Source organism: Cyanistes caeruleus, chromosome 6 (assembly GCF_971803275.1).
Source record: "Cyanistes caeruleus chromosome 6, bCyaCae1.hap1.1, whole genome shotgun sequence".
Lineage (NCBI taxonomy): Eukaryota > Metazoa > Chordata > Aves > Passeriformes > Paridae > Cyanistes > Cyanistes caeruleus.
Window position 1 is genome coordinate 6,904,251 of NC_141706.1, and position 26,570 is coordinate 6,930,820.

Below are 26,570 nucleotides of genomic sequence, written 5' to 3' on the forward strand. Positions count from 1 at the left end.
TCTGACCTGACAGCCACTGCTGGGACCCTTTCAGGAGCTCTGTCCTGCTATCATAGTGAAAGCATTGCTTTCTTTGCTACTCTGGCTTTTTTCTGCCCTCTCAGTTGAAATGGAAGAGATGCTCAGTGCAGAAGAAAGTTTTTTCTTGATACAAATTTCAAGATGTACCATTGAGATGTGATGCTGGTCTGGGCTGTGATCGTGGGATTTGTCTTCATCTTTCTCTCCTTCAGCTCACCATATTCTTCAGCCTTAATCCCAACATATTCAGATCCCTTTAGTCATGTTGAGTCTTCTTCCTCTTTTCCAGATTTGTTAATTCTTCCTTGCCTCTGTGTTAATTACATTCACAAACAGGCTTCATTTTGTAACCAAAAAACATGGATTGATGGTAATGAAGAAACACATGACAGAGGAGACGTAAACTTAGATCTGCCACGTGTTTAAGCACACGTGGGTCAAAGGATGCTTCAAAAGTCTATGTGATGCTGACATGTTCTGTCTCTCTCACTTATGTCTTACTCATGGACCAGATCCTGGATGAGGTTGAAAGGAGAAGGGGAATATCTGCTGCCCTGGTTTATCCATTTATGAGAAGTCTGATGGAATCTCCTTTTCCTGCACCTGGAAAGACAATCAAAGTCAAAACCTTCCTGCCTGGAGCTGGAAATGAGGTAAAAAGCAACTGCAAACATTAAAAAGCAAAGCCTTACCCTTTAACACTCCAGCATCACAACAGCAAAAGAAAAACCAGGAGGAGACAAACAGGTCCTGCAGGGATGTGGGGTGGCAAACCCTCAAAATGAGCAGAGCATGAGCACCACTGTGGACATGCTAATGCTAGTTCCCATTGATGAGTATAAGCCAATTTATGGTTATGTATTCATTATTTTATGTTTACTATTAAGTTGTGTGTAAGAAAAAACAGCCAACACAAATATCCCAGTGTGCCTGGCCTGGTGCAGTTTAGAGACTGCAGTGGTGCTGGGCTTTATCACAGCAATAACAGGCAAGTGTGAGTTTCCCATGCTGACTGTACCTGAGCACTTCAGCAGCTGCTTGTTATTTCAAACCTTGTTACTGCTGATCCTGGCCATGGTAGGAGTGACCAGCAGCATTTAAATGGCTCTCTTTGGTAATAAATACCTTTTAACTGGCCCTCAAAGAAAAACACGTCACGTAAAACTTTTGTGTGTGAGTGTGTATGCACATATAATAGATGTAATTTCTTTTTATTCCTGACTCAAGTAGCTAGAAGCTTAGCATTAGACATATGAAACATATGAAAGGGTGATTGGCATAACAGGGAAAAGATCTGACAATACTTTTTCTGTGTGAATGTAACTGGGAGCCATGGATCTGTAACTTCTCTATCCTCTGCTCAAGCTTCTGAACTCTCCCAGAGAAAAATATTGAGATAATTCCAACAAACAAACAAACAACTCTCTTCTGGCTGAGCTTTTCTCTCTGTTGTGCTAGTACAAACTCGTTATTTGAATGGAATGCATTGGCTTAATTAGGAACAGAATCTTGTCCTTCCATTGTGGCTCCTCTTGCCTAAACAAAGAAGGCAATTAATTGGGAAGCAGACAGTATATTTCTTTGTGATGAGCAGACTGAGGCAGCAGGCTTTGCCAGGCAGCAGAAAACATCCCTGGTATTTGTAAAAGCTGCCACAACTTGCATTGCATCCTACCCTGCAGCAAGATTTTCATGTTGGCAGGTTTGCAGTAGAATCAGCTCATGATTTTGGCACATACACTTGATTTGAGCTTGCAATCCCAGTGCTAAGGAATGGAAGTGGGCACCTTTGCTGATTGTGAGGAAGAGTTAGGCAGCATTCCCAAGGAGCCATTCCTGGTACAGTCATTCCACGGTTTGTTTCTTGCTGCTGTTTTGGGGCAGCAGCTGAGTGATGGACGTCTATACATCATACTGTTCCTGTCTTTCAGGCTTAAAAAACCAAATCTATTTGATTTGATATGTACTGTTCTATGAGTGGCTTTCTTTTTACAGTTGTGTGTTACTGATCACAAACAACATCACAACTACACTGATATGAACTTATTTTTATAGTATCCTGTGATCTTGAGCATATCTTTAAAACAGTGTTTGTGAGGAATTTTGTAAGTGCTACTCCAGTTAAAACCTGATTCAGTCTGCTTGTGAAAGGTGGTGTCATGTGCATGAACACATAAAATTAGTCTAAAGCAATAAAATGATGGTGATTTTTGGATGAATTGAAAGAGGAAGATGTATGCATGTTCCTGTTAATATATATTCAGAGATTTCAACACAGCTTCAAGCTGGCCAACTTTTTCCCTTTCCCTTCTGTTTCCTCAAATTCCTCAATAGTCCATCATTTGCTGTCTTGTGCTTCATATTTTTCTCCTTCTGTTACTCTCTTCTTCACATTATTTTTCCCTCTTCTTTTTTCTGTCCTCTGCCTTCAAGTTCCACATCTGAACATGTCAATTGCAGAGTAAAAGGAAGATAAAATAAAGGAATCAAGGAAAAGGCATTTGAGAAAAGGAAGGAGAGGGCCTGAGGTCATGGATGAAGTATGAAAATTAGACTGTAAAGGGATGTCACAACTCACCATCTAAGACCTTGTCCTGACTCCCCAGTTAAGTATATATATATATGTACGTATCTTTAAATGAAAAGAGAAAGGTTTTAAACATTATCTAGTGAATTACACATCACAGGAGAATGGAAATGAAATAAATTTGGTTTAAAGTCTTCCTGGCCTTTTAATTGAGTCCCAGGCTCCTATCTAGATGTTAATATGAATCATTAGCCAAGTTTAGAACCCAATTCACCTGGAGTTTATGGCTGTTTCAGCCCCGTAAGCTTCCAGCTCCAGTGGTTGATTGTTACTTGCTTTATACTCTTGAGTCAGCCAAGCTTTACATCTCTTACAGAATGTCTGGAAGGGAGAATTGTGCTTCCCTTGGAGATGACAGCAGACAGTGCACACAGCTGTATTCTGGGAAGAGTGGCATGAAATTGTACAATACACCGTTTTTCTGGAGCGCTGTGCCTGCAGCCTCAGTTTGCCCGAGGGGCTGGGGTTCCTCCTGTGTGCCCTCAGCAGGCAAGCACGGGGCAGTGCTGGAGGGCCGGGCTGGGCTTCCAGGCTCTCGGCACTGCCAGCCTCTCCCGGCGGTGCTGAGGGCTCTTTGTTGGCTGTGTGCAGGTCATCGAGCTGCGGAGGCCCATGGACTCCCGCCTGGAACACGTGGATTTTGAGTGCCTCTTCCAGTGCCTCAGCGTGCGGCAGATCATCCGCATCTTCGCCTCCCTGCTGCTGGAGCGCCGCGTCATCTTTGTGGCAGACAAGCTCAGGTGAGTGGCGCCGGCACCTGAAGCACACCTGCAGGACAGTGCTGTCCTGCATGCAAAAGGCTTTAGAAAATGGTTTTCGGATGTGAGGATCCTCTCATTGGAGGATTGAAATGTCTTTTTACAGCCATGGGTGTTCTGTCTTTTTTTCCCATCTGTAAAATGATGATACAACTTCTCACATTTCTCACAGTCAGCAAATGTTTGCGCAGCTTTTTGATGCAATGTCGTGCCAGCAATGTTTCCCTCGGGTTTTGGATGCAGAGTACTCACAAAGAGTAGCAGAAGTTGTCACTGAGGTGCTTCACCTTTTGCTCATGCAGTGCAGGCAGGCAGGGAAGTGGGCTGCTGAGAGCTCCCCTGATTTGCTCTGTGCAGTACTGAGACTTCATGCTGGGGCTGTGTTTCAATTCCTGCCCTACCAAACCCATCCAGTGAGAGTGTTAAACTGCTATCACAGTCCTTCCCAACTCTTTAGGATATTTCTCCTCGTGCACACGTGACCTGAAAACATTTCCTTTTGGAAGCTCCATCTTGGGCTCCTTGCTAGAACCTTTCAACACACCTTTTGCTTCCCTGCCCTTTGATTGCAATTTTCCCTCTTTGTTCCTCTGAAGCATGGACTCAGCCCAGGGTGTAAGGAGTGAGAGCAACAGGCCACAACTCCACATGGCCTTTCCCAAGGAAATGGGAGCTCTGTGTAAGCTGCACCCCTGCCCCACAGCAAAGAAACATCCTATTTTTTAGATGCTTTTGTAATCCACGCAGAAGAGTGTGGGTAATGTAAAGAAGACATTATTTTCTGTGGCATGATACATTAAAAATGGCAAATAAAAATAAAGCCTGTCATTTATTAGACTCAGGAACATCCAGCATCTTTTAAAAGGACACCAGAGACTGTATGGGAGGTTAAAAACACAGATGGATCTACCCAAACAAACTCTGCTAAACACTTTATCAGTCCTGACCTCCTCTGAATGACCGCCAGAAACAATAGCTGCACTTAGTGGCCGCCAGTGTATATAATAGCAAAAATACTTTGCATAGTAAAAGCTTTACAACCTTTAGGGGAGAATTTCTTAAAGCTGCAGACCCTTCTCAGGTTATAAAGTTACTTCCTTAGCAGTCTTTTTTCTGTCTAGAATGACAGGAACATTTTATTTCTTCCCTTCTCTTGTCAGTAACCCTTTTGAATGACCACTTGGGATGACTTAATTTCACATAAACCCTTGAAGAGAATTGTGTGACTAGTCCAGGGTTTCTGCAGTACTTTAGTAGATACATGAATCATGAATATTGGGGCAGGTAGCTTTAGAAATACTGTTGGTGTGTTCATTATGACTTTTCCCACAGCATGTTTACTCATTCTGTTTCTGTCTTACCATTCTTTCAGCACCCACAAGTCTGACTGTAATTCAGATTGACACAGATCTGCGTTCCTTCCAGTGGCACAGTGATCTGAGTGGAAACTCATAGAAATGGTACAGCAAAAGTGAGGGCTCTGCTGTACTGCTGCCAGCTGCTGCTCTGCTCTGGAGTTCCTACTTGCTCCTCTGCAGTGTTGTGTGGGCCACAGGCACAGTCCTGCAGGGATGGCTTGCTGTGGGAAAGATCCTCAGCCATGAGGGGTGAGACAGACAGCAGCCATTCCCTGGAGCATTTCCCTGGGACAGCTGGCCTGGCCAGTGTCATATAATGCTCTGGGCACTGTGCAGAGAAGATGAACGATTAAACCTACTTTGACAGACTCAAGGTAGCTTGGCATGGAAAGCAGTTGTATTGCTGATACTGAGGGCTTGTGGTGACTCAGGACTTCATCAGGCAGCCAGGGTTTTATACACAGTGCAGCCCTGCCTGGAAGTTCAGGCTTGCCTGTACAATTACCTTTCTCTTGGTAGCTGCCTAGTCCCACAGGCCTTGGAGCACGGAGTAAGAGTTCTGCTTACAGAACTTACAGAGCTTGCTGCTCACCCTTCTGGCACACAGAAATAGGGCATCAGGACCAACAGGAACCAGAAATTATAAAGATCCCTTTTGGTAAACACATATCCCTACATTGTGCCCTCCGGCAGAAACTGTTCTCCAGTGAGCTGTTGTCTCTGTGTGAGAGGGGGGCATGGGATAAGGGCAATAACACAGGAGAAAGTGAGGATTCAGATGGATCCCAGAGGTCTGGGAGGTTTTTGGTTGCCCCTGTAAGAAGGGACAGAACCTTTCTTACAAAAAGGGCTTATGTTCATATGCTTTACTGTATCCACAGGTACCCTTTATTGTATGTATATACTTGGTTTGATTTGGTAAGAGGATGACAAAATCTGATGTGGTAGATAAGGTTCTGCATGCAGACTTGTGGATCCTGAGCTATCCTTCTGAACCCTCTGACCTGCTGAGTGTCACATGCTGGAAACATAGCACCTCTTTCTTATCTTTTGTCTGGTTTATCTGGGATCCCAAACACTCTAGCATGGAGACCGCTTCCTGCTGTGTGTGCAGCAGCTCTGCTTTGTGCCGTGTGGTCCCTCTCAGCATGGGGATCTAGGAGGTACTGTAAACCAGGAACTAATAATGAGTCCTTTGACAAGAGCCTGGAGAAAGTGACAGTGGATTTAAATTCAATACTTACTGAGATTTTCATGGTTTAAATAGGGATGAAGTCTAAAATGAAACACTCTGGCTTTGAGCTAGTAACTGTCTTCTTGGAACCTTTGCCTTGTCTGTCATGAGTTTTGTTTATGGGCATCCCGGCTGAAACTGGAGTTTACCAGTAATGTGGAAAAAAAAAAAGAGAAGTGAAATGTCTTACAGGTCCACTCTGTGTCCAAAGAACGAGAGCAGGAAATTAAAATGATTTTACAAGGGTTTGATTTCTGTATGTACCCAAAAACTAGCTTAGAAATTAATGATGTTGAGGTTTAGGCTTCAAACAATAAGATGCAATGGGCTTTTGTGGCTGCCTATTTCATAGGTCTTCCAGCCATAAATGATTTCACACATTATACAAGTCTGGAAAAGTCATGCCTGGTGAAGTGAGCTTCATTCAATAAGTTGTTATTTATGGTTCTTAGAGTGCCAAGAATGTGCCAAAATGTATTGTCCTTGATCTTTGCAGGAAGAGATTGTCAACACAGAGAGTGATGCTCCCAAACAGTGAGGAAACAACAGCAGAGTTCTGAATGTGAAGTTGCCCTGGTTAGATATGTGCAGTTAGGTTTGAGTATTTTCTCCCCCAGTAAGTTGATAATGTATTTTTTCTGCTTGAAATTGGGTGAATAAATCCCTGCAGCTACTTTCTCACCTTCAAAAATTAATGTGAATCTGCCAGTGAGCTTTCAGAATTTTGCTTTCCCTGAACAGTGAAGAAGACAGCAGAGAAACAAAACTAATGATAAAGAAACTTGGAATAAAAATAATAATAATAACAATAACAATAATAATAATAATAATAATAATAATAATAATAATAATGATAATATCATCACAACTTTTAAAGTGGTAACTTAAGGCTCCAGTTCTTTAAAAATCTGATTAAAGCACAGCTGATGTGGTATGCCTCATCCCAGCTCTAATCCCTGTCCCACTGGGAATCTCTGTTTATGTTCCCAACATTCTGCCTGTTCAGCCCAACTCTGGAACAGTCCTGTGCCTGCCAGCTGCAAGGGGGAAGCTGCTCTAGTGCCATCCTCTGGGGTTTGAAAGGCAGCAGATGCAAAACCAGCAGGGCCTGGGGCTCAGGAACATTGACCTTGCTGCAGGCACAAAGGTAGCAACAGAAAATAAATAGAAAGCAAACACTGGAGGAAAAATATTTCTCTGCTTGTTTTAGTTTTATGCTGGGGAAACAAATTTGTGGATGTGTTTGCTGAGGAGGTGGTGTATCCATGCGTGTGAGAATAGTCTCTTTGCCTTTTCCCTGAATGCTGGGAGAGGGGGAAGGAAGGCCCTGGAGATAGCAATGCCCTTTTGTTACAACCCCATTTTTTATAAATAAAAAACACTCTTGCTGTAATCCACTATATTGGGAAGGACTCTGAAGATATTTTGCTTACATTTCACATTTGGGTCCAGTCCAATGCCAGCCAGAGTCAGTGGGAGTGTTTAGATGAGGCTTGTTTTTTGCTATGGATCCAAATCCTCCAATGTTCCTCTTAGTGGCCTTTTGAAAACTTTTGGGGCGGTGAAACGCATCTACAGAGCCCCTGCTCTTGTAAAAGACAAAACAACTTTTCATTGTTCTGAATTTTGGTTTTTTTTATGAGATATTGCAGCTACTTCTCAGTGAAGCAGGAGTATGGGCCTCAGGTAAAAAAAAATTAACCCTACTCTTCCCCATGGTATTTTGGACTGCAGGAGGAATCTGTCTTCCAGCACAACTGTAGAAAGTCCAGGCAGATCCCAGACCTGACCAAAGGTTACAGGCTGGAGACAGAAACACTGACTAACACAGGACAGAGCATAAATATGTAAATAGTGGGGAAGTCATCCTGCAGGCATGTCTCTGTTAACTCTGGAGCAAAAGGGGAGCAGAGTGTACTTGCATTCAAGGGCAAAGGCTTTCAGAACACACAGCAGCGTTTCCCCATTCTCACGCACAGACACAGCTCAGGGCTGTCTGTGCTGTGCCCAGGATGTTCAGGGAGTGGTGATGCTTCTCCTCATGTTTGAATCTGTTGTTTTGGGGCCATGCTAGAAACTGGCAGCAAGAGCTGAGTGGTAGCCTGGTCCCCATTTTTCAGTGCCTACCTAAAAAACATCTTTTAACCTAGCAGCCAAAATCATAGCATGGTCTTGTAGCTCAAGTTAAAATATGCAAATTTAAATTAAAGTGGCAATGCTTTAGTAGTAAATCATTGCTCCTCAGTCTAGTAAAAAGGTCAAGTGGAAAAGCTAGAATAGCTAAACTCTGGGGCAGATTACTGAAGTGCAAGCTCATTCTCTATTTCCTTATTGTTTCTTTTTAATTAACTAACGTAGGATTTAATTCTTACAAACGAATCTTGGCCATGACAGGTCTGAACAGCTTCACCAATTGCCTGGGAATGCTCCTTTCCAGAAGCTGTCATCTTGTAACACTTGGAAAGTCTGCCAACTTGCAGCTTAAAAGGCAAAAACACGTGTATTAGCAGAGAGGAGAAGTGTGCTTGGTGAACAGACCTGAGTTTTGGCCAGCAATAAAGATTTCCTTTATTTTCCCTGTCACAAAAACCTCCAGAAAGAAAGGTGAGAGGAATTTGACAACAAATACATTCCAGAAATTGTGAGGGAGAATTTACTGCTGCCAGTCTCTGACTGGTCTGTACCATTTCTGAGCACAGGCTACAGGGTCTCAGTAGTTTTTTTAATTATCAACTGTGCATTAAAGAATATGTTTGGAGATGTAAACTACTGCACCTGTGGAATGTGTAATAGCTCACAGATCTTCTGTATAAACCCAGGAGAAGTATGGATGTCTGACATTTCTTTTGGTGTATTTTTATCCAAAGAACTTGAAGTGCTCTCTTAATACTGTCAGGATTATTGGGCTTGTCTGGTCTGACATACTGAAGATAAGTTAGAGAATTTCTTTCACTAATTTCTGCAGTGGAAGGAATGAGCCCTTGTATAATTATCCAATGTGCAATCATGCCTAGCAGACAGAATTTATTCTACAGCAAAACCATCAATTTCTCACGTACATAACCAGAGAGTTTCTGTTTCCTGCAGTGAGAGCCAGACCAGCCCCTGCTGAGGGGGTTAGCAGAGCTGGCTCCCAAGATTCTTGAGAGAAATTTTGCACTTTATTCCCTCCTCTCAAGGAGTAATTACATTTTGTACCACTCAGATTACTTTCTCCAGCACTTAGATTGTGTGATGGCTGATGCCAACAAAGCAGCTGTACATGGACAGTAGGAAAATGCGCGTCAGGCAAAGGGGACAGACCAAGAAACAAAATGAACATTCAAAGTGTCTGGTTTGTTTAATATTCCACAGTCCCAGAGAAAACAATCCAGTAGTGACATTTTTAATGTGCAGTAAACTCCAATGGCATTTTTAATATGCCATGTCCCAAGAAGGGTAGAGCTTGTATAATTTTCCTTTTCTCCCTTCCCTCCTCCCCTACTTTCCAGTGGTATTTATTTATGTCACTCCAGGCTTTGGCCAATGTTCTACAGTGGGAAAACATCATTTTTCCACTTTCAATTTGTGCAAGAAAATTCTCTCTCCCTTCCCCATGAAAGGAAATGGGATACAAAGACGACCATGCTGCTTGGTAATTCCCATCTGGATTGCTTATTGACACAATATGGCAGTAAATTGCAACATCTTCCCAACTTGACTTTTTGCTCCTTGCAAGAGGATTTAGATGCCCTCTTTTCAAATTTTAAATGAGACAGATTAGGGAGATTGCTCCTCTCCTCATTGGTTACTACCTAGAAAAAGTACTTTATCCTGCTTTACAGCTGTCCTGTTAACAGTGGAGTGATGGCCTGGGAATCTGAAAGCCCCAGTGTGAGCAAGGACTGGTGAGAGCAAAGGTCCCAGTGTGGAAAGAACAAGGAGTTAACTCTTCTCTGGAGCACCTGCTTTCGTTCTGGGTTTGTCCTGCAGGAAAGGGATTGGATAACTCTGGATACAAAGGATAACTTCACACTTGTTTTTTCTTGCAACTACCTGACAAAGCTTGGGCAGGTAGCTGATGTGTTAAAGCCATGACATTTTCCCCCAAATTCCATTTTCTTGAAAAGGCAAGTCCTCATTCTGCAAAGGGCACTTTGCATGTCTGTTTCTCATGTGCCTTGCTCACACACAAGTATTACAGGAGCAAAAAATAATGCCTTTGTTAATACCACATTTCTCTTTAATCAACTGTTCTCTGCTTTCTTTTAAATTAAGTACTTCAAAGCTACCCTCTGAACAAGAGAGAGCTCTCCTAAGAGTGTTCTCTGCTCTGCAGCTCTCAGCTCTGTGGGATGCAGCCTTGATCTTTGCATGAGCCAGTTGTGCTTTGCAGATTATCTGTGGGACCCCACAGTGTCACTCAGGTGTTCCCAAAAGGTGGGGGCTGGTTCTGAAAATGCAGCTCTTACTCAACTAAATCTGGCAAATTATGTAATTTTTGGAGATTTTTGCAAAATTTGGATGAAAACCAGAAAGAAAGCTTCCCATATAGTCAGAATGAACCTGCACTTACTTTTTCTTTGACATGTCCTAATGAGTCGTTTAATTATCAAACATTGAAAATCTGAATTACTTTATGTGACTGAAAAATCCATTTGCTTTAAAAAAAGAACTCCTGAGGGCACATCATCTTTCATGGTGTCCATCTCTGTTAAGCTGTGGGAATGTGCTCAGTCAGTGTCAGTGATGGATCTGTGCTGGTGGGGTAAAACAGCACAATCCAGGAGAGGATGTTGCACACTAAAGCTGAGGGGGATGTGGCCAGAGAAGAGTTTATCAATGAAGATGTTGCCCACTCAGTTTTCTGTCAAATACGAGAAGGAGGGACCAAAAAAGGAACACAGATGATGATGACACAAAATGCTGGGCAAGTCTGCTCCATGAACTATGCTTGTTAACACTGCAGTGAGGTAAACCATGGCTCTGTGAATCAAAGTCAGGGAAAACAATTCCAGAAATAGGGTTGTAACTTTTGGTTCAACATAAAAAATCTCCTACTAGGAATCATCAATAGCAAAAAGGCATTTCTGCCTGTGCTCTCCATAACTCACCTTCAGTAGTCACTGGGCCTGTCCCAAAATTAAATGCCTCACTGGTGCCCCACTGATAAAAGGAGCTGCAGCACTGCTTTTGCCAGACAGGTGAGGACAAACTGGGATTCCTTTATTAAGGTTTTACAAGGTTAGCTGTTCTTCTGCTGCCCTGTAGAAAGTGCCAGATAAAACCCGAAGTGTGACTTATTACTTGTAAAAGAAGGCTTGGGTTTGGGTTTAGCTCCTTTTCATGGGCCCAAATGGCCATCTGAGTGGTGTGAAGGTTAAACAGCCTCACTCTTTGAGCTGTAAGCATAATTAAAAGATTTTGCAAAGGACAATAACTGATAATTGGGCTGATGTGATGTGGAAAATATGCATTTCCTCCTCAGTCTCAGTGCCCCCCTCTCCCTGCCAGTGTTATCACTTGTTTGCATTCCATGAGATATCACAAAGGTCACTTGCAGCAAATATGTCAGCATTCAAATTAGGGGAGACACTGTGGTTGGACTCTGCCCTTCCCCTGGGAAAAGCAAAGATTGGTTCTCACTTCTGCATCAGGCTGCTGCTTGCCAGGTGGGGGGAGCTTGGCTCAGGGGGAGTGGATGGACCTGGAGGCTGAGGGCACAGGGTGCAATTGCAGCACTGCTGGGTTGACAAAGCAATCACCCACCCTAGGAAGAGTTCACTTGTTGAGCAAGGTTCTTCCTTTGTCAAGTTCCTGTGCAGAGTGAGAGGTTTTCATCTGCTTCAGGACTGAGTTGTTACCTCACCCCTGGCAATACATGTGAAAATATGTTAAGTCTGGGTAATAGATGTTTTGGGCCGTAACAAACAGGGGAGATCTGTTTGTGCTTTAGGGAGCTCTTTACCCAGTACCAGGGGCTGACTGTAGCAATAATTCTTGCAGTGTGTCTGATGATTAAGTTTAAAATGTTCAGAACTGGCTGCTAAATTTGAGATGGGCCAAATGGACTTGGCTCACCATGATCCTCACATGAATTGTATGTGTTTCCATCCATCATCACATTTACACTGGAGATTAGAATTCTTCATTTTATTTAAACATAGGAGCATAGCCTTCCATGAGAAAAATTATGCACAAATTTGTCTGTGTTTCCTGAAAAGAAGGATTTTGGGTACTGATCAGAGATACAATATTAGCTGCATTTAGGCCAGCTACTAGAGACCTCAGGTGGTAACTCTTAGTTTGCCTCTTACTGAGAGTGTTATATACTGTGTTTGCTGTATAAAATAAATCACAATGCAAAATATTACTCTAGCTTTAACAGCCCAAACTCATGCAATTTTCCATGTAATAGGAACCCACTATTTTGATTTTAAACATCTTACTGATTAATCTAGAGAAATCAGATTTATTAACAGAAATTCAGCAACTTCAGAACTCCTTTTTAGGTCACATATGCAACCACTCCATCCTGAACTTCCTGCAGACACCCAGATTTTCAGATTCACTTGAAGGTGAGGGTCAGGTGAGGAGAAGTGCTTGGCAGCAGCAGGGGAATCCTCCTCCCTGTGCACCCCTACACAGAGTTGGACCTTTTACAGAAGGATTCTGCCACAGGGAATTCTCAATCCAGGACGTTAAAATCTAATTATTTGACTTTAAAAATAAATTATATTCTTAAAATTAAAAAATGTATTAATAACACACTAACATGAAACTACAATATTAGCTTCAAAAGTTACAGTCTCTAGTTCCAAACCACCTTAGAAAGGCTTGAAGTTTGCCCAGCCCCTGAAGGGCTTCTAGAAAAGTAAAAAATTATTCAAATTTCCAAAGCTTCAACATGCCTTGCTGATGAGAGGCTGCCTTTGCAGCAGCCTCTCCCACAGCAGTCAGGGAACTTGAGGTGCAGAAGGTGGTATCATGTCTTGAGGGCTGGTCTGATTAAAACAGAAGTGGGAAAATCAAAGTCTTTGAGGCTTCATTTCAGCAAAGTATTTCAGCACAAAGAAAGTAAATTAAGGCTGAAACTTCTGCTGAAATATTGTGTTGAATCAAAGCCTAAAACAGTAATTTGCTTGTCCCCTCATGCTTTAATTGGTGAGGTGAGGCATGAACTGATTGTAACTTCTGCTGCTCTGTAATCATTAGAAAGAATTATTTCATTAGTGCCCAGATAATTTATTGGATTAGAATTAATTTAGGTCAAACAACAATATGTTAAGCCCAAATTCCAGTGTTTGGTTTGGTTTCAATCTTTTTCCTCTCAGGTACAGGTAAATGTATTTGTTTTGGAGGAAACTTTTCAGTTTGAGAATTATTCCTGATAAAACTGTGGGTTTGTCTCTGTCTGCTTAGCAGCAGTGGCTGAAGTGTAGAGCGCTGGTTATATTTTATTTCACTGGTTATATTTGATTTCCATCTGTGCCACCAGTGGGCTTTGAGCTTCTGTCACCTTGAGCAGTCCTGGTGTGCGACCTTCTCTCCTGCAGCTGCAGCTCCTCTCAGCATCTCTGCTACTGACAGAGGAGACAATTGGCATCAGACAGCCTCACATCCTTCCATCTGCCTACAGCAACAGGGAGGAACAAGTTTCACCTTGGGACTTAATAATTTGGCTGCATGTGTGTGATAGCTTTAGTCATGTTCATATTAAATGGCTTTCTCTGCTCCTTGCATTGTTCAGCCCAGCCAGTCACTCTATTGTCCTTTAATTTTACATCCTGGCCCCTTTGCCCTCTGTTTCCTTTTCACCTGATCATCAGGCTCATTTTGTCTCCCTTCCCTCCAAGTTCTACTCACAGATCTTAATTTTACCTCATTGCATTGCATTCAGCCTCTTCCCTACCTTCCTTTTCTTCATTTCCCTTCTCTTCCCTCAGGTTTCCTGCAGGAAGAAGATGATCTCTTTCTTCCAGAGGAGCCTTCATTTCTCAGTGTAGCCCAAGGTTACAAAGGGAGGTCTTGCTTTTAGTGCTAACAATTTATTCTGAAGAAATTAGCAGCTAAATAAGTCTCTTTTTAGTATGCACAAAAAAGATTATTTTAAGATGGCTTCTAACATAGCCAAATCAGAGTGAGTTTAGACATCACTCAGTTGGAGTCCTTGGCACATAGGGCACTCCCTCTTTCACAAACAAGTGCAACAAAGATGTTTAACAAAATAATGTATGATTTGATTTGGTTTTGGAAACAAAACTGATGTCAAGCAAGGGGGAATTGGATCAGTTGATCTCCTGAGGTTTCTTCCTACCTGAATTACTTACTCTATATAACTTTGCTTTAAATTGGAAGCCAAAATGGTTATCCAGAGACAGACACACAAGGTCAAAAACATCAGTGAAAACAAAATTTTGAATCTGTATCATGTGAAAATAGTGCCTTATAAATAAAAGCAATCCTGCAAATAGGGAGGTATCCCAGAGCCATCAGGAATTGCAGGCCTTATGGGGTAGTTCTTCTTGTTCAAAAATCTGCAAAAACATGCAATTTCTTTGATTTGAGTCAAAAGACGGGAACTGAAGATTTTTTCCCTTTTAAACATCCTAGAAGTGGTAACAGAGAAACAGCAATAATTTTGTACAGGAAGAAAGACGGTCATGTCTGATAGTTTTATACTGGCTGGAAAACTGGAGTCATCCTACACCATTACATCAAATGAACTCTTGGATTCTTATTTCATTCCTCTCTGCCCTTTTTAGTGAGTAGTTGGTGATACGTGGGTTAACAAAAAATGTATTCTCACAGCACAGAACCCCAGGAATGAAGGACAAACCTTTGATGTGGGGGCTCAAGGGCCTCAGGAGCAGAACACCTGGGATCAGAGGGAGTCCTGGAGCAGAGCACCCACTTTGGAGCAGGGAGAAAGCAGTAACATGTCCCCTTTGTCAGCCAGCTCTTCCAGGGCCAGGGATCCTCAAGGGCTCACTTCAAAGGCTGACCTGCAGGAATGCTGCAGGAGCTCATTGCAGACACCTGGAGTTTGGAGACTGTCACTTCTGACACTTATAAGTTTTCATTTATATCTTGTCCCTGATGCTATTTATTTAGTCTTACCAACTTGATTAATAATGCTGCTCTTATTTATTCTTACTCACCCAGAGAAACCTTTATTTTTTCAGAGCCTTAGAGTGTACTGTATCTGGCACAGCACAGCACTGCTCCAAATTACTGCCAGCACAACAACAGCAGCACTGCCTGCACTCCATTTCCACCCAAAGTCTATCAGTCTGCCATGGTTTTTACTGCCACTTGCTCTTTACTTGATGCATTCCAAGTTTTCTGCTTTGTCCTTTCCACCTCTGCAGCCTGTATGTGTTGGAGGGGAGATGGGCTGAGTCCTTGGCCTGTAGCCTTTCCCCAGAGTCCTTTACAGAGTTCTCTGCAAATATCTCAGATTATTTTATCTTGCAGGGTTGTCACAGACTTCTGTCTCTGTCAGAGACTGGAGTTAATCCAGGATCAGGAGAGGCATGGAAGGGTGTGGGAGGGAAGTGTCAGGGATCTGGTTTTGCTACGGTTCATCAGGGGCCCAAGGGTAGGAGCTGTCCCAGAAAAGCAGGACCATGGCCTGTGATGAGGAGACATCTGGGTGTGTAATACCAGTGTGAGTCAAGGGATTACACCTGGGAAGAACAGAGCCTCCAGACTCCAACCTCAGTGCGAGGAAGCTCTCCTGAGCAGACGAGGGATGTGTGTCAGGGAGGTAACTCAGTCTCAAAGTGGTTGTGGGCTGGAGCATGAATGTGTCAACAGGGCAGATGAAAGACTTCAGCAAATGTGGACAGAGCAATATCATTTAATCAGTAGGGAGAAATGAGGAACATAAAAAGGTAGTGGAAAAGTAAACAGTGGAGACACTTTTTTTGTTAATTTACTTTCTTGGCAACATTTCTCAGTGTGAGGAAGCAGGGAGCCCAGATTCAGTGTGTTGGTCCCAGTCCAGGGCAGTCCAGAGCACTGGCACAGGACAGAGCTGGCACCAGCCCCGAGTGACAGAGCTGCTGTGTGGCTTGGCCCTGCATGTAAGGAAGGGGTGGCCTCCCTCCTCTCCTGGCTCAGGAAGCTTGTCTGTCCCTCAGGGGAAGTGGAGGAAGGGATATTCTCGCCTTCTCCTTCAATGGAAATGCCAAAGTGACTGTGGAGGTGCATGTGAATAGTCAGGTGGGATCAGGGAGCCAAATCAGCAAGTAGTTGTCTATGCTAGAGACTTAATCCTGGATTTGGGAGATACTTGGGATGTGAGGCTCCCTTAGGTCTGTGAGAAGTTCTAGGTGTGGAGGCAGCAGTGGGGAGGAATATGACTGTTGGCTATTTTTAGAAAGAACAGAGAGTTATCAAGGGTATTTGTGGGCTATTTCCATTGTGAGCAGAAGGTGTAACTGAATATGACTTTGGAACTTTGAGAGAGTTGGTGACTTGCAGTGTCCAACAAGCACAGTCCTTGAAACAAACACAGCCAGCACAGACATCCCAGCCAGGGCAGTGTCCATCCCCTGCCCAACAGCTTGTCCTTCTCAGAGTGTGCTAATTGTGCTGTGATAAGATACGGATATAGCCTGAGCTTGGGGTTATTTGTTGGTTGGCCAACCCAGAAATTGCTACCAGGCATCCTCCCTATTTAAAGGACAGAAAAGGTTCTTGTTAAGTCACAGTAATTTGCTTTTTGATGTACACTTAAACCATGTTCATAAGCAGTCTCCAAAATTCAGCTGAGTCACAGATGCGTCTGAAATTCTGATGCCTCAGCTTTTAGCCTGAACTTGTGTCTCCCTAGCCAGCAACACAACAAGGAACAGGTTCTGTGTGCTATCATGAGAAAATTATTTGGGAAACAAAATAGCCCAGAGGAACTAATAAATCAATCAACATTGAGTGGGAAAGAAGCAATGACATATTTTGCCTGTAACACGATAAAGGATCTCTTCAAGAGAAATTTGTCATTAAGAAATATCTCAATATACTTGTATAATCTTGTATTACTACAAAAAGATCAAACACTGAAGGTTTTTTTTTTTAATCTAGTGAATTTAAGGCATAGAGAGAACAAAAACATTGGCAAATTCCAAATAAATTTTTACAAGATGACAACTATGGAAATAAAGAAGTGTTTTCCAGTAGAAAAATAACTAGAATATTATGCAGCATTCCTGTAAAACTGCACAGACCAAATGAAAAAGCCCACTCTCCAAACCAGCTCTCTGGAACTGGCCTAGAGTATGAAAAGTGAAAATATTTTGAAAATCTAACTTTGACTGTTCTGTTACTTAACTTTGTGTGCTTTGCTCACCTTTAAGAAAATAAACCATCTGACCTTACTGCTTAATTCTCATAAACAAGAACAGTTGGATATTGTGTGGGTTGCACATTTTAAAAGGAAAAACTGGAGCAGACTTGGTTTCCCAGGGTAGGCCTTCATTTTTTTCCTTTACTTCTCAGCAGTAATATCCCTTTAAAAGGTTCTGAGCTGTGTTTTAGAGATTTAGGCTGGGGGTTCCTTTACACCCATCACCTCTTCATTTTACCTTGCAAACTGTGGAATTTCACTGAAGTGAAAGGTGTGTATCCATTCTAAATGTGAATCTTTCCAGCTAGGGCAGAGACACAGGCAATTTGTACAAGCAGGAGTTTGGTGACAGCTGTGGGAGTCCCGCAGAGGGGTGTCCAGGAGGGATGGCAGCAGGAGGCTCGGAGGGAATGTTTCATGGGGATAAGATGTTCCACAAGGAAAGATTTCCTGAGGCTGAGTTTGAAGAGCTGTGTGCAGAATCCTGAAGCGCAGCACCAAGGTGCTGACAGGGCGGTGGTGTGACTTGTGCAGAGCTGGGTGCTGCCATGGGACAATCCACCATGGCTTCCCCTGTGCTCTGCTCTGCCCTGCCCCAGCCGGCTCCCAGGAAAGCTCGGGAACAGATTGCAGTGTCCAGAGCTGGAGCCTGAAGCCTCCCCTAGCGTGGGAATAGCACGCACAAGAGGATGCAGGGGCTGATTTACGTCACAGCACTGCGTGTAAAACAACATGTTACAAAAGGGCATTTTATAGAAAGGAAAAAAATGCTTGCTGAAGAGCAGAAGAATGTTTGCCTTTCTGCTTTTAGCTTAACATGGCTCTTTTTTTAGTTGCTCAGCTAAGATGTCTGAATTTGTAGTAGGTGAAAATGCCAGGGAGTCATTGAAGTGATCTTGAGAAAGCCTGTACCATGTTCCACAGCTCTTCCAAAACACACCACTGTGCTTGTTGTGGCAGATGCTTGAGACCAAGGTATGAGGCAATGGCAGCACCATTGTCTGTTATATATAAAAATATAAATTAAAGAAATGCATCATTTTACAAGACCCTTGTGTCAGACAACATATATTATAAATCCATGCTGGGATTGTCAGATATTAAAGGAAGTGTCAATTAAAACTAAGCCAGCAGATTATTTGCAGTAAAACAAACAAGGATTTGTTCTTTCTCAACTTTTTCTCTCTTTCTCTCTCACCCTAATTCTCACTTTTCTCATTCAGCAAACTTTGAAGGTAAATCACTGACAGAAATAAACTGAAACCTTTTCTCTGGCCTTGGAACAATCCACAGCTGAAGTAAAAATGCTAATGCAGGTTATTCTGGTAGAGGTCTGATGCCACCTAAAGTCTCCACCAAGTCTTGCAGTAAAAGAAATGAGCATCTAACAGCTCTGCAGTTATTGTTTATAGTTCTTTGTGGCTACAAGTTTGCAGTGTGAGAAAATTAATTCAGTCACGTTGGATCCAAATTTCTGTCATCTTAGCCTGCGAGAGGCAGATGTAGCTGTGATATGGAGAGTTCGTCATTATTCCCCTGATGTTAAAATTCGCTTGGTACTGATATTCCTTAATTTTTAACATTTGGAAACCATGTGACTGAAAAAGGGAATCAGATTCAGTAGATGGAAGGAAAACATATGCATGACATATTCCATGATAATATCAAGCCTTAAAGTTTAGGACATACCAACCTGTATTTTAGCGTACTCTGCTGAGTAGGATCAATACCTTCATCACTGAAGTTGGTTAATAAGCCCATTAAAATGTATTATAATAAAAATATACTGTTGTCAAAAAAACCTGCAATCTTTGAAAAACATGTTACTTTTATCAGCTTTCCTTTGGAATAAGTATTGATTGTTGTGGGCCTTTTATATCTGGTGTATTTGGTATATTTTATATTTGGTAGAGTTTTTCTTGAGGATATTTTTTCCCCAATTTTATTTTACTTTTCACTTTCCTTTGTTCCTGTGCTAGTGCTTGACTTAAGAACATTACTACTATGTACTTGACTTAAGAACATTACTATTATGAATTTTTACTACTGATGTGGTTGTAACAGCTAAGATCTGAAGCTGCTTTTGGGTTTTAAGCATTGCTCAAAATGGCTGCTTTTGGGGACATTGAATTTGACTTCTAGATCAAAGAATCTCCTGACTGCTATGAAACAAATGGATTCTGATTTGAAACCAATAGATTCTAGTTGAGTACCTTTAGTTTGAAGTCTGCTGTGAACTACCACACTGCACAATAGAGAGGGTAGGGACTAGAAGGGGACCAAGGCCTGTCAGAAGTCAGAAGAGACAAGAGAGGCAGCACCTCGGACACTTGTATTTCAACAGGCTGAGTTTCTCAGCAGGTGGAAGGTGTTGTGAACCAAGAAAAGCCTTTGCTAATCTGGTTGTTCATCTCTCCCCCAGCACCCTGTCGAGCTGCTCCCATGCTGTAGTGGCCCTGCTGTACCCCTTCTCCTGGCAGCATACCTTCATTCCTGTCCTGCCCTCATCCATGATTGACATCGTGTGCTGCCCTACCCCCTTCCTGGTGGGACTGCTCTCCAGCTCTCTGCCCAAACTCAAGGACCTGCCTGTAGAGGAGGTAGGAGCTGGCACCACAATTGTTTGCCTGGAGTAAAACTGGCTTCTCCTAAGAGAGGGCTGCCACTGGGACATAAATCCTCACGTTTAATTTTTAATCTGCCTCTTTGTTTCTTCTCTGCCTGGTTCTCATGGGCAGCTGCCTCTTGGCAAAACTGCGGCTGTAGCTTTATTCTTCTCTTTTATTCTGCCCCTCTTCCATACCTGGCACCTTGTCAGAGACAAGTGAGTATTTTCATGGTCACCAGCAAGTAGGGTGTAAATATGCTGATTTGTTCTGGAACAAGAGGAAGCCATCTGCTATGACATCTTTTAATCCTTAAGAAAGTGGTGCATGAAGCCATAGCCCTCAGTGGAAACAAAACCTTAAACAATTTTAACTTTTAAGACTTTGTTGTTACTGTATTGGAAATCAAATGAGAGTTGCACTTCATCAGCTCTTTCAGTAAAATAACACAAAAATACTCAAGGAGTCTTTTCTCTCTTGCTCCTATCAGTTCCCTGTTGTTTTTCTAAGGAATTTTCTTGTGCTCTCTTCCAAGGCCCTGTGTGCCTCTGGCCCATGTAAATCTCTGCTCTGTTTTCCTTCCGCTTTCCTAACATTGCTCTTCCACATCTTTCTAGCTGCATCCCTCAGCTTTGCTGCTTTGTTATCATGAATATTTCACATCCTTGCCCTTTGGAATCCCTGCTGCCTCCACACTGTTTTCTTTAAACCCCTCTGAAACACTTTTCAACTGCATGTTAACAAAAATTATTAATTATAATTTGTGTAGATTTAAGAAAAAAAACGCTTTAGCTCTTTTTAATATGTTAACCTAGTACAAGACCTGTTGCATCTATGTTAAATTAGACTTGTATCTCCAAAGAAAACCTTCATGTTGTTTCATAAAGCACACAACCTCGTGTTTTACAGTAGGAATTTGACTCATGTCAAGGCTTGTTCTGCAGATGATCTTTTGCTATTAAAAAGCAATGAACAAATGAATGTTTTCTGTATCTTCAGATACATTTCACTGCAGTGTTTTCTTTTCTGTAGGCTTTGATGGTTAACCTGGGATCCGATCGATTCATCAGACAGGTAAAGTACAGCTCAGATTGCTGCCATGCAGTCTAGCACACTGTTTACTCCTCTAGTATGATTTGGTTTCTTTAATCAGAGGGATTTGGCAGGAATTGTGTGTGCAAAGGGAAAGCAATGAGGAAAAAAAAAGTTCTCATTTTCTGTTCCACCTGCAAATAAGAACTTCTCAGACATGCAGAAAGGATTGAGGCTGTGACTGTCAGAAGGAATCAAGAACTGTATTCACAGTGGAAAGAAAACATCCAAAGACAGTAACATCACTTGAGCAAGAAAACTCACTGTTGGAGGTGAAAAGAGCAAAAATAGCAGAGAAAATTCCCGAGTGTGAGCACAAAGGTGGAGAATAGTTCGATGTTATGAGAAAAGCAGGAGCCTTGTAAACAAGATGAGGGATCACCATCTCCTGACAGTCATGTGGCACTAAATAATTTCAAGCCAACAATCTGCAGGTTGGATGAGGAAACTTGTGTTTAATTCCCTGGCTGGTGAACAGTGGCTGCAGAGCCAAGGCTCCTGTGCCTACTTGGCTTCTGCTGAACAAGCATAAAATAGGATGAAGAGAGCAACAGGAGCAAGACCCAGATAACAAGATAGACTACAAAACAGTAAAAACCACTGCCAAGGACCAAAGGAGCTGCCTAAAGCCAACTACAGCAGCTGTGTGTACACCTAGCAAGGCTTCACATGATGTATGTTTAGTTAAACATAACTATTTGGATTCTTTGTCATGTAAAGAACTGATTCCACATTTCTGTGTTTACCTGCTCTTTGGATTATCATTCCTGACTTTAATCTTATTAAGAGCGACAAGAAATTTTGTTCAGAAGTATTTGTTAGTTGCACATAGATTCTCATTCTTTTATTTAGGTAGCCATGGCAATAGCAGATACAAATATTTTTCATTTGATTTCTAAACCTTCTGAAAGTATTTGCTGTAGTTCCTGCATAGATTATTGTGGTTTAAAGATTTTTTTTCCCCCTCCTATCAGATGGATGATGAAGACACACTATTACCTAGAAAATTGCAAGCTGCTCTGGAGCAGGCTCTGGAGAGAAAGAATGAACTGATAAATCAGGATTCAGATAGTGATTCAGATGATGGTAAGTTCATTTGGAAACAGGGACTTCTGTAATAAACAAACATAGGTAGACCTGTGACTTTCCATGCAGGAGAAACAAAGATGGGACCTGAGCTCTCAAATACCTTTGGTGACATCAAAGATTGTCTCTGAGCACTCGGGGAATGAGACTGACAGCATCAACCCACAGTGATACCTCACCCATGATTTATTTTAATTTCTTTGTAAATGACATGGACTCCCGTGGGTCCCTCTGAACCTTTGCTCAAACAGAAGTTTGCAGTTAAATTGGCCCTAACTCAATCCAGATAATTCTCCAGGCTTAGAGGTGTGTCTGAGTTTGGAGTTGCTCTTGGCACTTGGTATTTTCAGGGGAGAGAAGCAGTTACAACCAGAAAAGAATTTTAGTCCAAGATGGGTTGGGTTGTATCTGAAGGCTCATATTTCTCTTCAGCAGTGATAAAAAGAGCCCAGGGTGAATTGAGATGCCTGTGGTTAAAAGGTATGAAACAGGCCCCTATTCAGTTTTTGAAATTTGTTTCTAGTCATATATATTACATATATAAGACTACTTTAAAATCTCAGAAATTGTGAAAACCCAAATTCTACAACAGACCCCTTTTGATCAGTTTTTGGTACAGGCTCATTATCCTCAGGGAGAAATATTTTAATGCCGAGTTATTCAGAAGTTTGTGAAAAGAGTTTGCTGGAGAGTGAAAATAGGAGGTTTGATTTTGATGAAACATCCATCAAATGTTTAATTTTCTGAGCTGTTTCCTGAGGATTTGTAATTCTCGCTGACTCTTGGTCAAGGAACACCACTTCTGCAGACTGGCACCCGTGATTATGGCGCTGTCACCCTCTCCATGTGCATCCAGGTGTGCAGGGAGCCGCTGCAACTCCTGCCAGTTGTTAGCACGGCATCAGGGAACCGGGAGATGCGCAGCCTGGCCCTGTGGGGGTAATGCTGACAGCTCTGGTAGCAGCTGATTTTGGTGTCTTATTGCCGCCTTATTTTGCAGAATGTAACACCCTGAATGGATTAGTGTCTGAGGTTTTTATCCGATTCTTTGTGGAGACAGTTGGCCATTATTCCCTGTTCCTAACCCAGAATGAAAAAGGAGAGCGTGCCTTCCAAAGGGAGGCTTTCCGTAAATCTGTGGCCTCCAAGAGTATCCGCCGCTTCTTGGAAGTTTTCATGGAATCCCAAATGTTCGCTGGCTTCATCCAGGACAGAGAGCTGAGGAAATGCAGGGCTAAAGGTAAGGGTGGGTGTCTCCCCTGCCGCGCGGGTTTCTGTAGCGCTCGGGTCCCGCGGATCGCGGCAGTGTCCATCCCCCTGCGCTCACCGGGAAAGCGGAAACGCGTCCCTAAAATGCTGCCCGGTTAACCGGAAGGTCGCCGTGAGCCGAGGCTGCCGGGGCCGTGCCCGCGGGCACCGCGGTATGCGGGATCAGCGGGACACGGCTCACCCCGGTCCCTGTCTCTGTCCGCCACAGGGCTCTTCGAGCAGAGGGTGGAACAGTATTTGGAAGAGCTGCCGGACACGGAACAGAGTGGAGTAAACAAGTTCCTGCGAGGCCTCGGTGAGAAAATTCTTTAGAAGTATTTCTGAAATATGTTTTCATTTCAGGTGATGATGGGTTTTGGTTGTGTTTTGTTTGGGGTTTTTTTTAATTCGAAAAATCCGTATCTGAGGTGGGATGAGGTAGTCAAGCGGTTTCAGAATGATGGGAATTACACAAAAGAAAACAATGAAAACATAGTTAAAGGGGATAAAACGAAATTAAATTATAGTCCTTGTTAACACTTTCATTTTCACTTGTGGGGGGGGGAAGCAAGCCATAATCAAGGAGCAGAACAGGAAGGTGTCGGAGCAGGCGGTGCTCTGTCACTCAGCTCTCCCTGCTGGTGCTGAGTGGAAGAGTTACCCCACAGCAATTACAAGTTAGACCCATTTGCTGTCACTTTTGATTGACTTCTGATATCTGCTAGAGACTGACGGTGTGCTTCCTTTAGGTAACAAAATGAAGTTCCTTCACAAGAAGAACTAGCTCCTTCCTGCTGGATCACCAGCCCCAAGCCTGTTTATGGCTCTGTGCGAGACACCTGCGGCGTTGGAGCGTGGAGCGGGAGGAGAGCAGAGCAAGCTGACAGCAGCTCCGGGCAATGACTGATGCTGTGTCAGTGATGGCTCCTCTGTGTACTTGGGTAGAGTTTGTACATAATGTGCTGTAAGCTTTTGTAACTGATTTTGTAATGAGCGAGAAAACTGTGGTAAATATTTGTATATTCCTGAGAATACCAGGTGCTTGTTTCTTTCTTTAGTATGAGTTGAGTTATGCTTGGTGCAGGAACGAGTAGCTGATGATGTGTAGCCGACTGTCTCGGCAGAACCACTGACTTCAAGGGATGTTTGATGCCTGAACACTGCGGGGTGAATGAGCTCGGGTACGTGGGAGAGGTTGTACACATGGGGCCGCTCTCGTGAGGCACAGGCGCTTGTCTGTTTCCTTCAAATTAATTTTAAAGGAGAAATAACAAAGTGACTTGATAATAAGGTACTTGGTTCACATTACAAAACCTCCACTTGGTTTGAACTCTGGTCAGTAAACTCCTTGTAACCCATTCTGCACTAAGACTGCTAAGCCTGGGGGGATCTCAGCTCTCTGACATGCAAGCTGCAGCGAGTAGGTACAGTACAGCCTTTCCTAATGTATGTATGTATGGATCCTAATAAACTCTGTAAATAGACCTCTTTGTTTATATTCATTGCAGACCTCTGCACTTCCTCATGTGGAGCAGGTACAAACCCAGCACCTTGCCTGTGACTTTTTAATGAATTTGTAATTAAAATGTAAAGTGGTTATTACGAACCTGTCTTTTGGTAGGTTTGCTGTTTCACAACATGTGGTTTGGGGTTTCTTCAGTGTTTTTCACCAGGGCTAAGACAAGTCATTTTATACCACTCTTTAAAAAAAATTATCCTAACAGAAGCATCTGTTAAAACATTTCGTCATGGGTCAGCAGTGAATTATTTTATCATTGTATCACAGATACTGCTTCTGACCTATGGTATTTTCAATTGGCTTAGTGCTGTGCGTGGTGCTCAATTCTTCCTTGGTCTGGAAACAGAACTCCTGTTGAGGTTCTAGAAGTTTTCCCATAGTCTGAAGAAGAAAATATTAAAAAAAAAATAATAAAATGCTTCAATATGTTGCAAGTCTGACAGAGAATAAAAAATAGCTAAAGCCTCTTACCTTTAAAGGAAACCCACCATGCTCTGGTTTTAGTCATTTGCAGTGTGATTGCTGTAGTTAGATGGGCCTTGAGGCTTGCGCAGTTCCTAACCTGACAGTGGTTCTGGTTTGCTATCAGCCTCATAGAGCAAATTCGAGGGGCTATTCACTAAAAAGGTGAAGTCGTTTCCTTTTTCAATTACCTCCCTCACACTCGAGAATACACAAAAGCTTCTTAAGTGCACGTGAAATGTCTGTAAAATACCAGGTGCTTTTTGATTCAGAGGAAATGTTGCCCCAACTGATAATTTCCATTAGTTTTACTCCTTACTCTGTAATACCCTCCAAGTTGCAGAATGATTCCTAGATGTAATCGCTGAGATTGGAAGGAATAACATCACTTGTACAGGTGGCTTCTGGCCTTTTTATAAGCAACATCTGCTAGTAAATGTAGGGGGAAATACATAATCCCTCTTGAGAAAACGATGGATAAAACTTTATCAGGACGTGCTGTGGACTTACTGCAAAGGCGAGACAAAGCCGCGGAATGCCGATGTAGGAGAATGTGGTGCTGTAAAACCCATCTCCTGCGCCAAAGCTGCTTTCCTCCACTTGCACTTTAAAAATTAAAGGAGAAAGCTTTTAAACATTGTGTTATCTGTCAACATGTTCCTGCTTTTGTAATGTGAATCAGAGGATACTACAGGACAAGGTGAGATCATGGCCCAAAAAATCTGTGGGTGCCTTTTTGATCCTCAGACAACAGATGTGTAAAACAATCCTTGTATTATCTGGAAGTCTGTGTTCTGCAGGATCAGATGAACAAAAACCAAGGAGTGCGTTGTTTTCCCTTCTAAATTAGTTGTTAAAACTAATGGTGTTACTGAGCAGGGAACAATGTAAGTGCACCAGGAAAATAAATAAATAAATAAATATATCCAGTGCTGAGGCCTGTGTTTAAAATTGGTGAAGTTTTGTTTAAAATCATAACAGTATAAAATAAATTTTAAAAAACCCGTAGAAACCAAGCTTAAGAAACAGTAACACTCCAGGACTTCACACTTCAGTATGGCAAGTAATTGTGTTTAAAGACGTAGTGTTCATTTTCCCACTGTTATGGCTGTATAATAAAGTGACCAAACTTGCAAATTTTCCTAAATTCTGGTCAAAATGCTGCATTTCCGTGGCGGGAACAGGCAGGGAGCTCTGCCCGGCTGAGGACTGGGCAGGCGCCGGCGCGGTCCCTCAGAGCTCCGCGCGCCGCTCCCGCCTCAGCGAAACC

The 26,570-nt window shown here is 42.6% G+C and overlaps 1 protein-coding gene and 2 long non-coding RNA genes across 36 annotated transcripts in view; 1 reads left to right on the plus strand and 2 right to left on the minus strand.

Annotated features, from left to right (window-relative positions):
• DENND2B (DENN domain containing 2B) overlaps nt 1–24,925 on the plus strand; it is a 152,726-nt gene extending 127,801 nt beyond the window's left edge. For 31 of the 33 annotated variants that reach the window (XM_086892049.1, XM_086892031.1, XM_086892056.1 and 28 more), the window contains 8 exons: nt 534–674; nt 3,200–3,348; nt 19,710–19,887; nt 20,926–20,967; nt 21,960–22,071; nt 23,072–23,311; nt 23,549–23,635; nt 24,069–24,925. In XM_086892049.1, the coding sequence (XP_086748175.1) occupies nt 534–674; nt 3,200–3,348; nt 19,710–19,887; nt 20,926–20,967; nt 21,960–22,071; nt 23,072–23,311; nt 23,549–23,635; nt 24,069–24,103 (984 nt within the window). In that variant the 3' untranslated portion in view covers nt 24,104–24,925. Of the gene's footprint in view, nt 1–533; nt 675–2,454; nt 3,349–19,709; nt 19,888–20,925; nt 20,968–21,959; nt 22,072–23,071; nt 23,312–23,548; nt 23,636–24,068 lie in introns of all 33 variants that reach the window. The other 2 variants (XR_015287712.1, XR_015287711.1) reach the window with 2 other exon arrangements.
• On the minus strand, nt 12,079–18,288 carry LOC111930545 (uncharacterized). Its single transcript, XR_015287713.1, has 2 exons — nt 14,777–18,288; nt 12,079–13,570 (listed from the first exon to the last, which is right to left on the minus strand). It is a non-coding gene; the product is annotated as an uncharacterized LOC111930545 (long non-coding RNA).
• LOC147652393 (uncharacterized) lies at nt 19,251–26,568 on the minus strand. 2 transcript variants are annotated; one of them, XR_015287716.1, is made up of 2 exons: nt 25,327–26,568; nt 19,251–25,219 (listed from the first exon to the last, which is right to left on the minus strand). It is a non-coding gene; the product is annotated as an uncharacterized LOC147652393 (long non-coding RNA). The 2 variants fall into 2 exon arrangements; XR_015287715.1 differs by having other exon boundaries at nt 20,067–25,219; nt 25,310–26,556.
• Between the last annotated feature and the right edge of the window lie 2 nt (nt 26,569–26,570).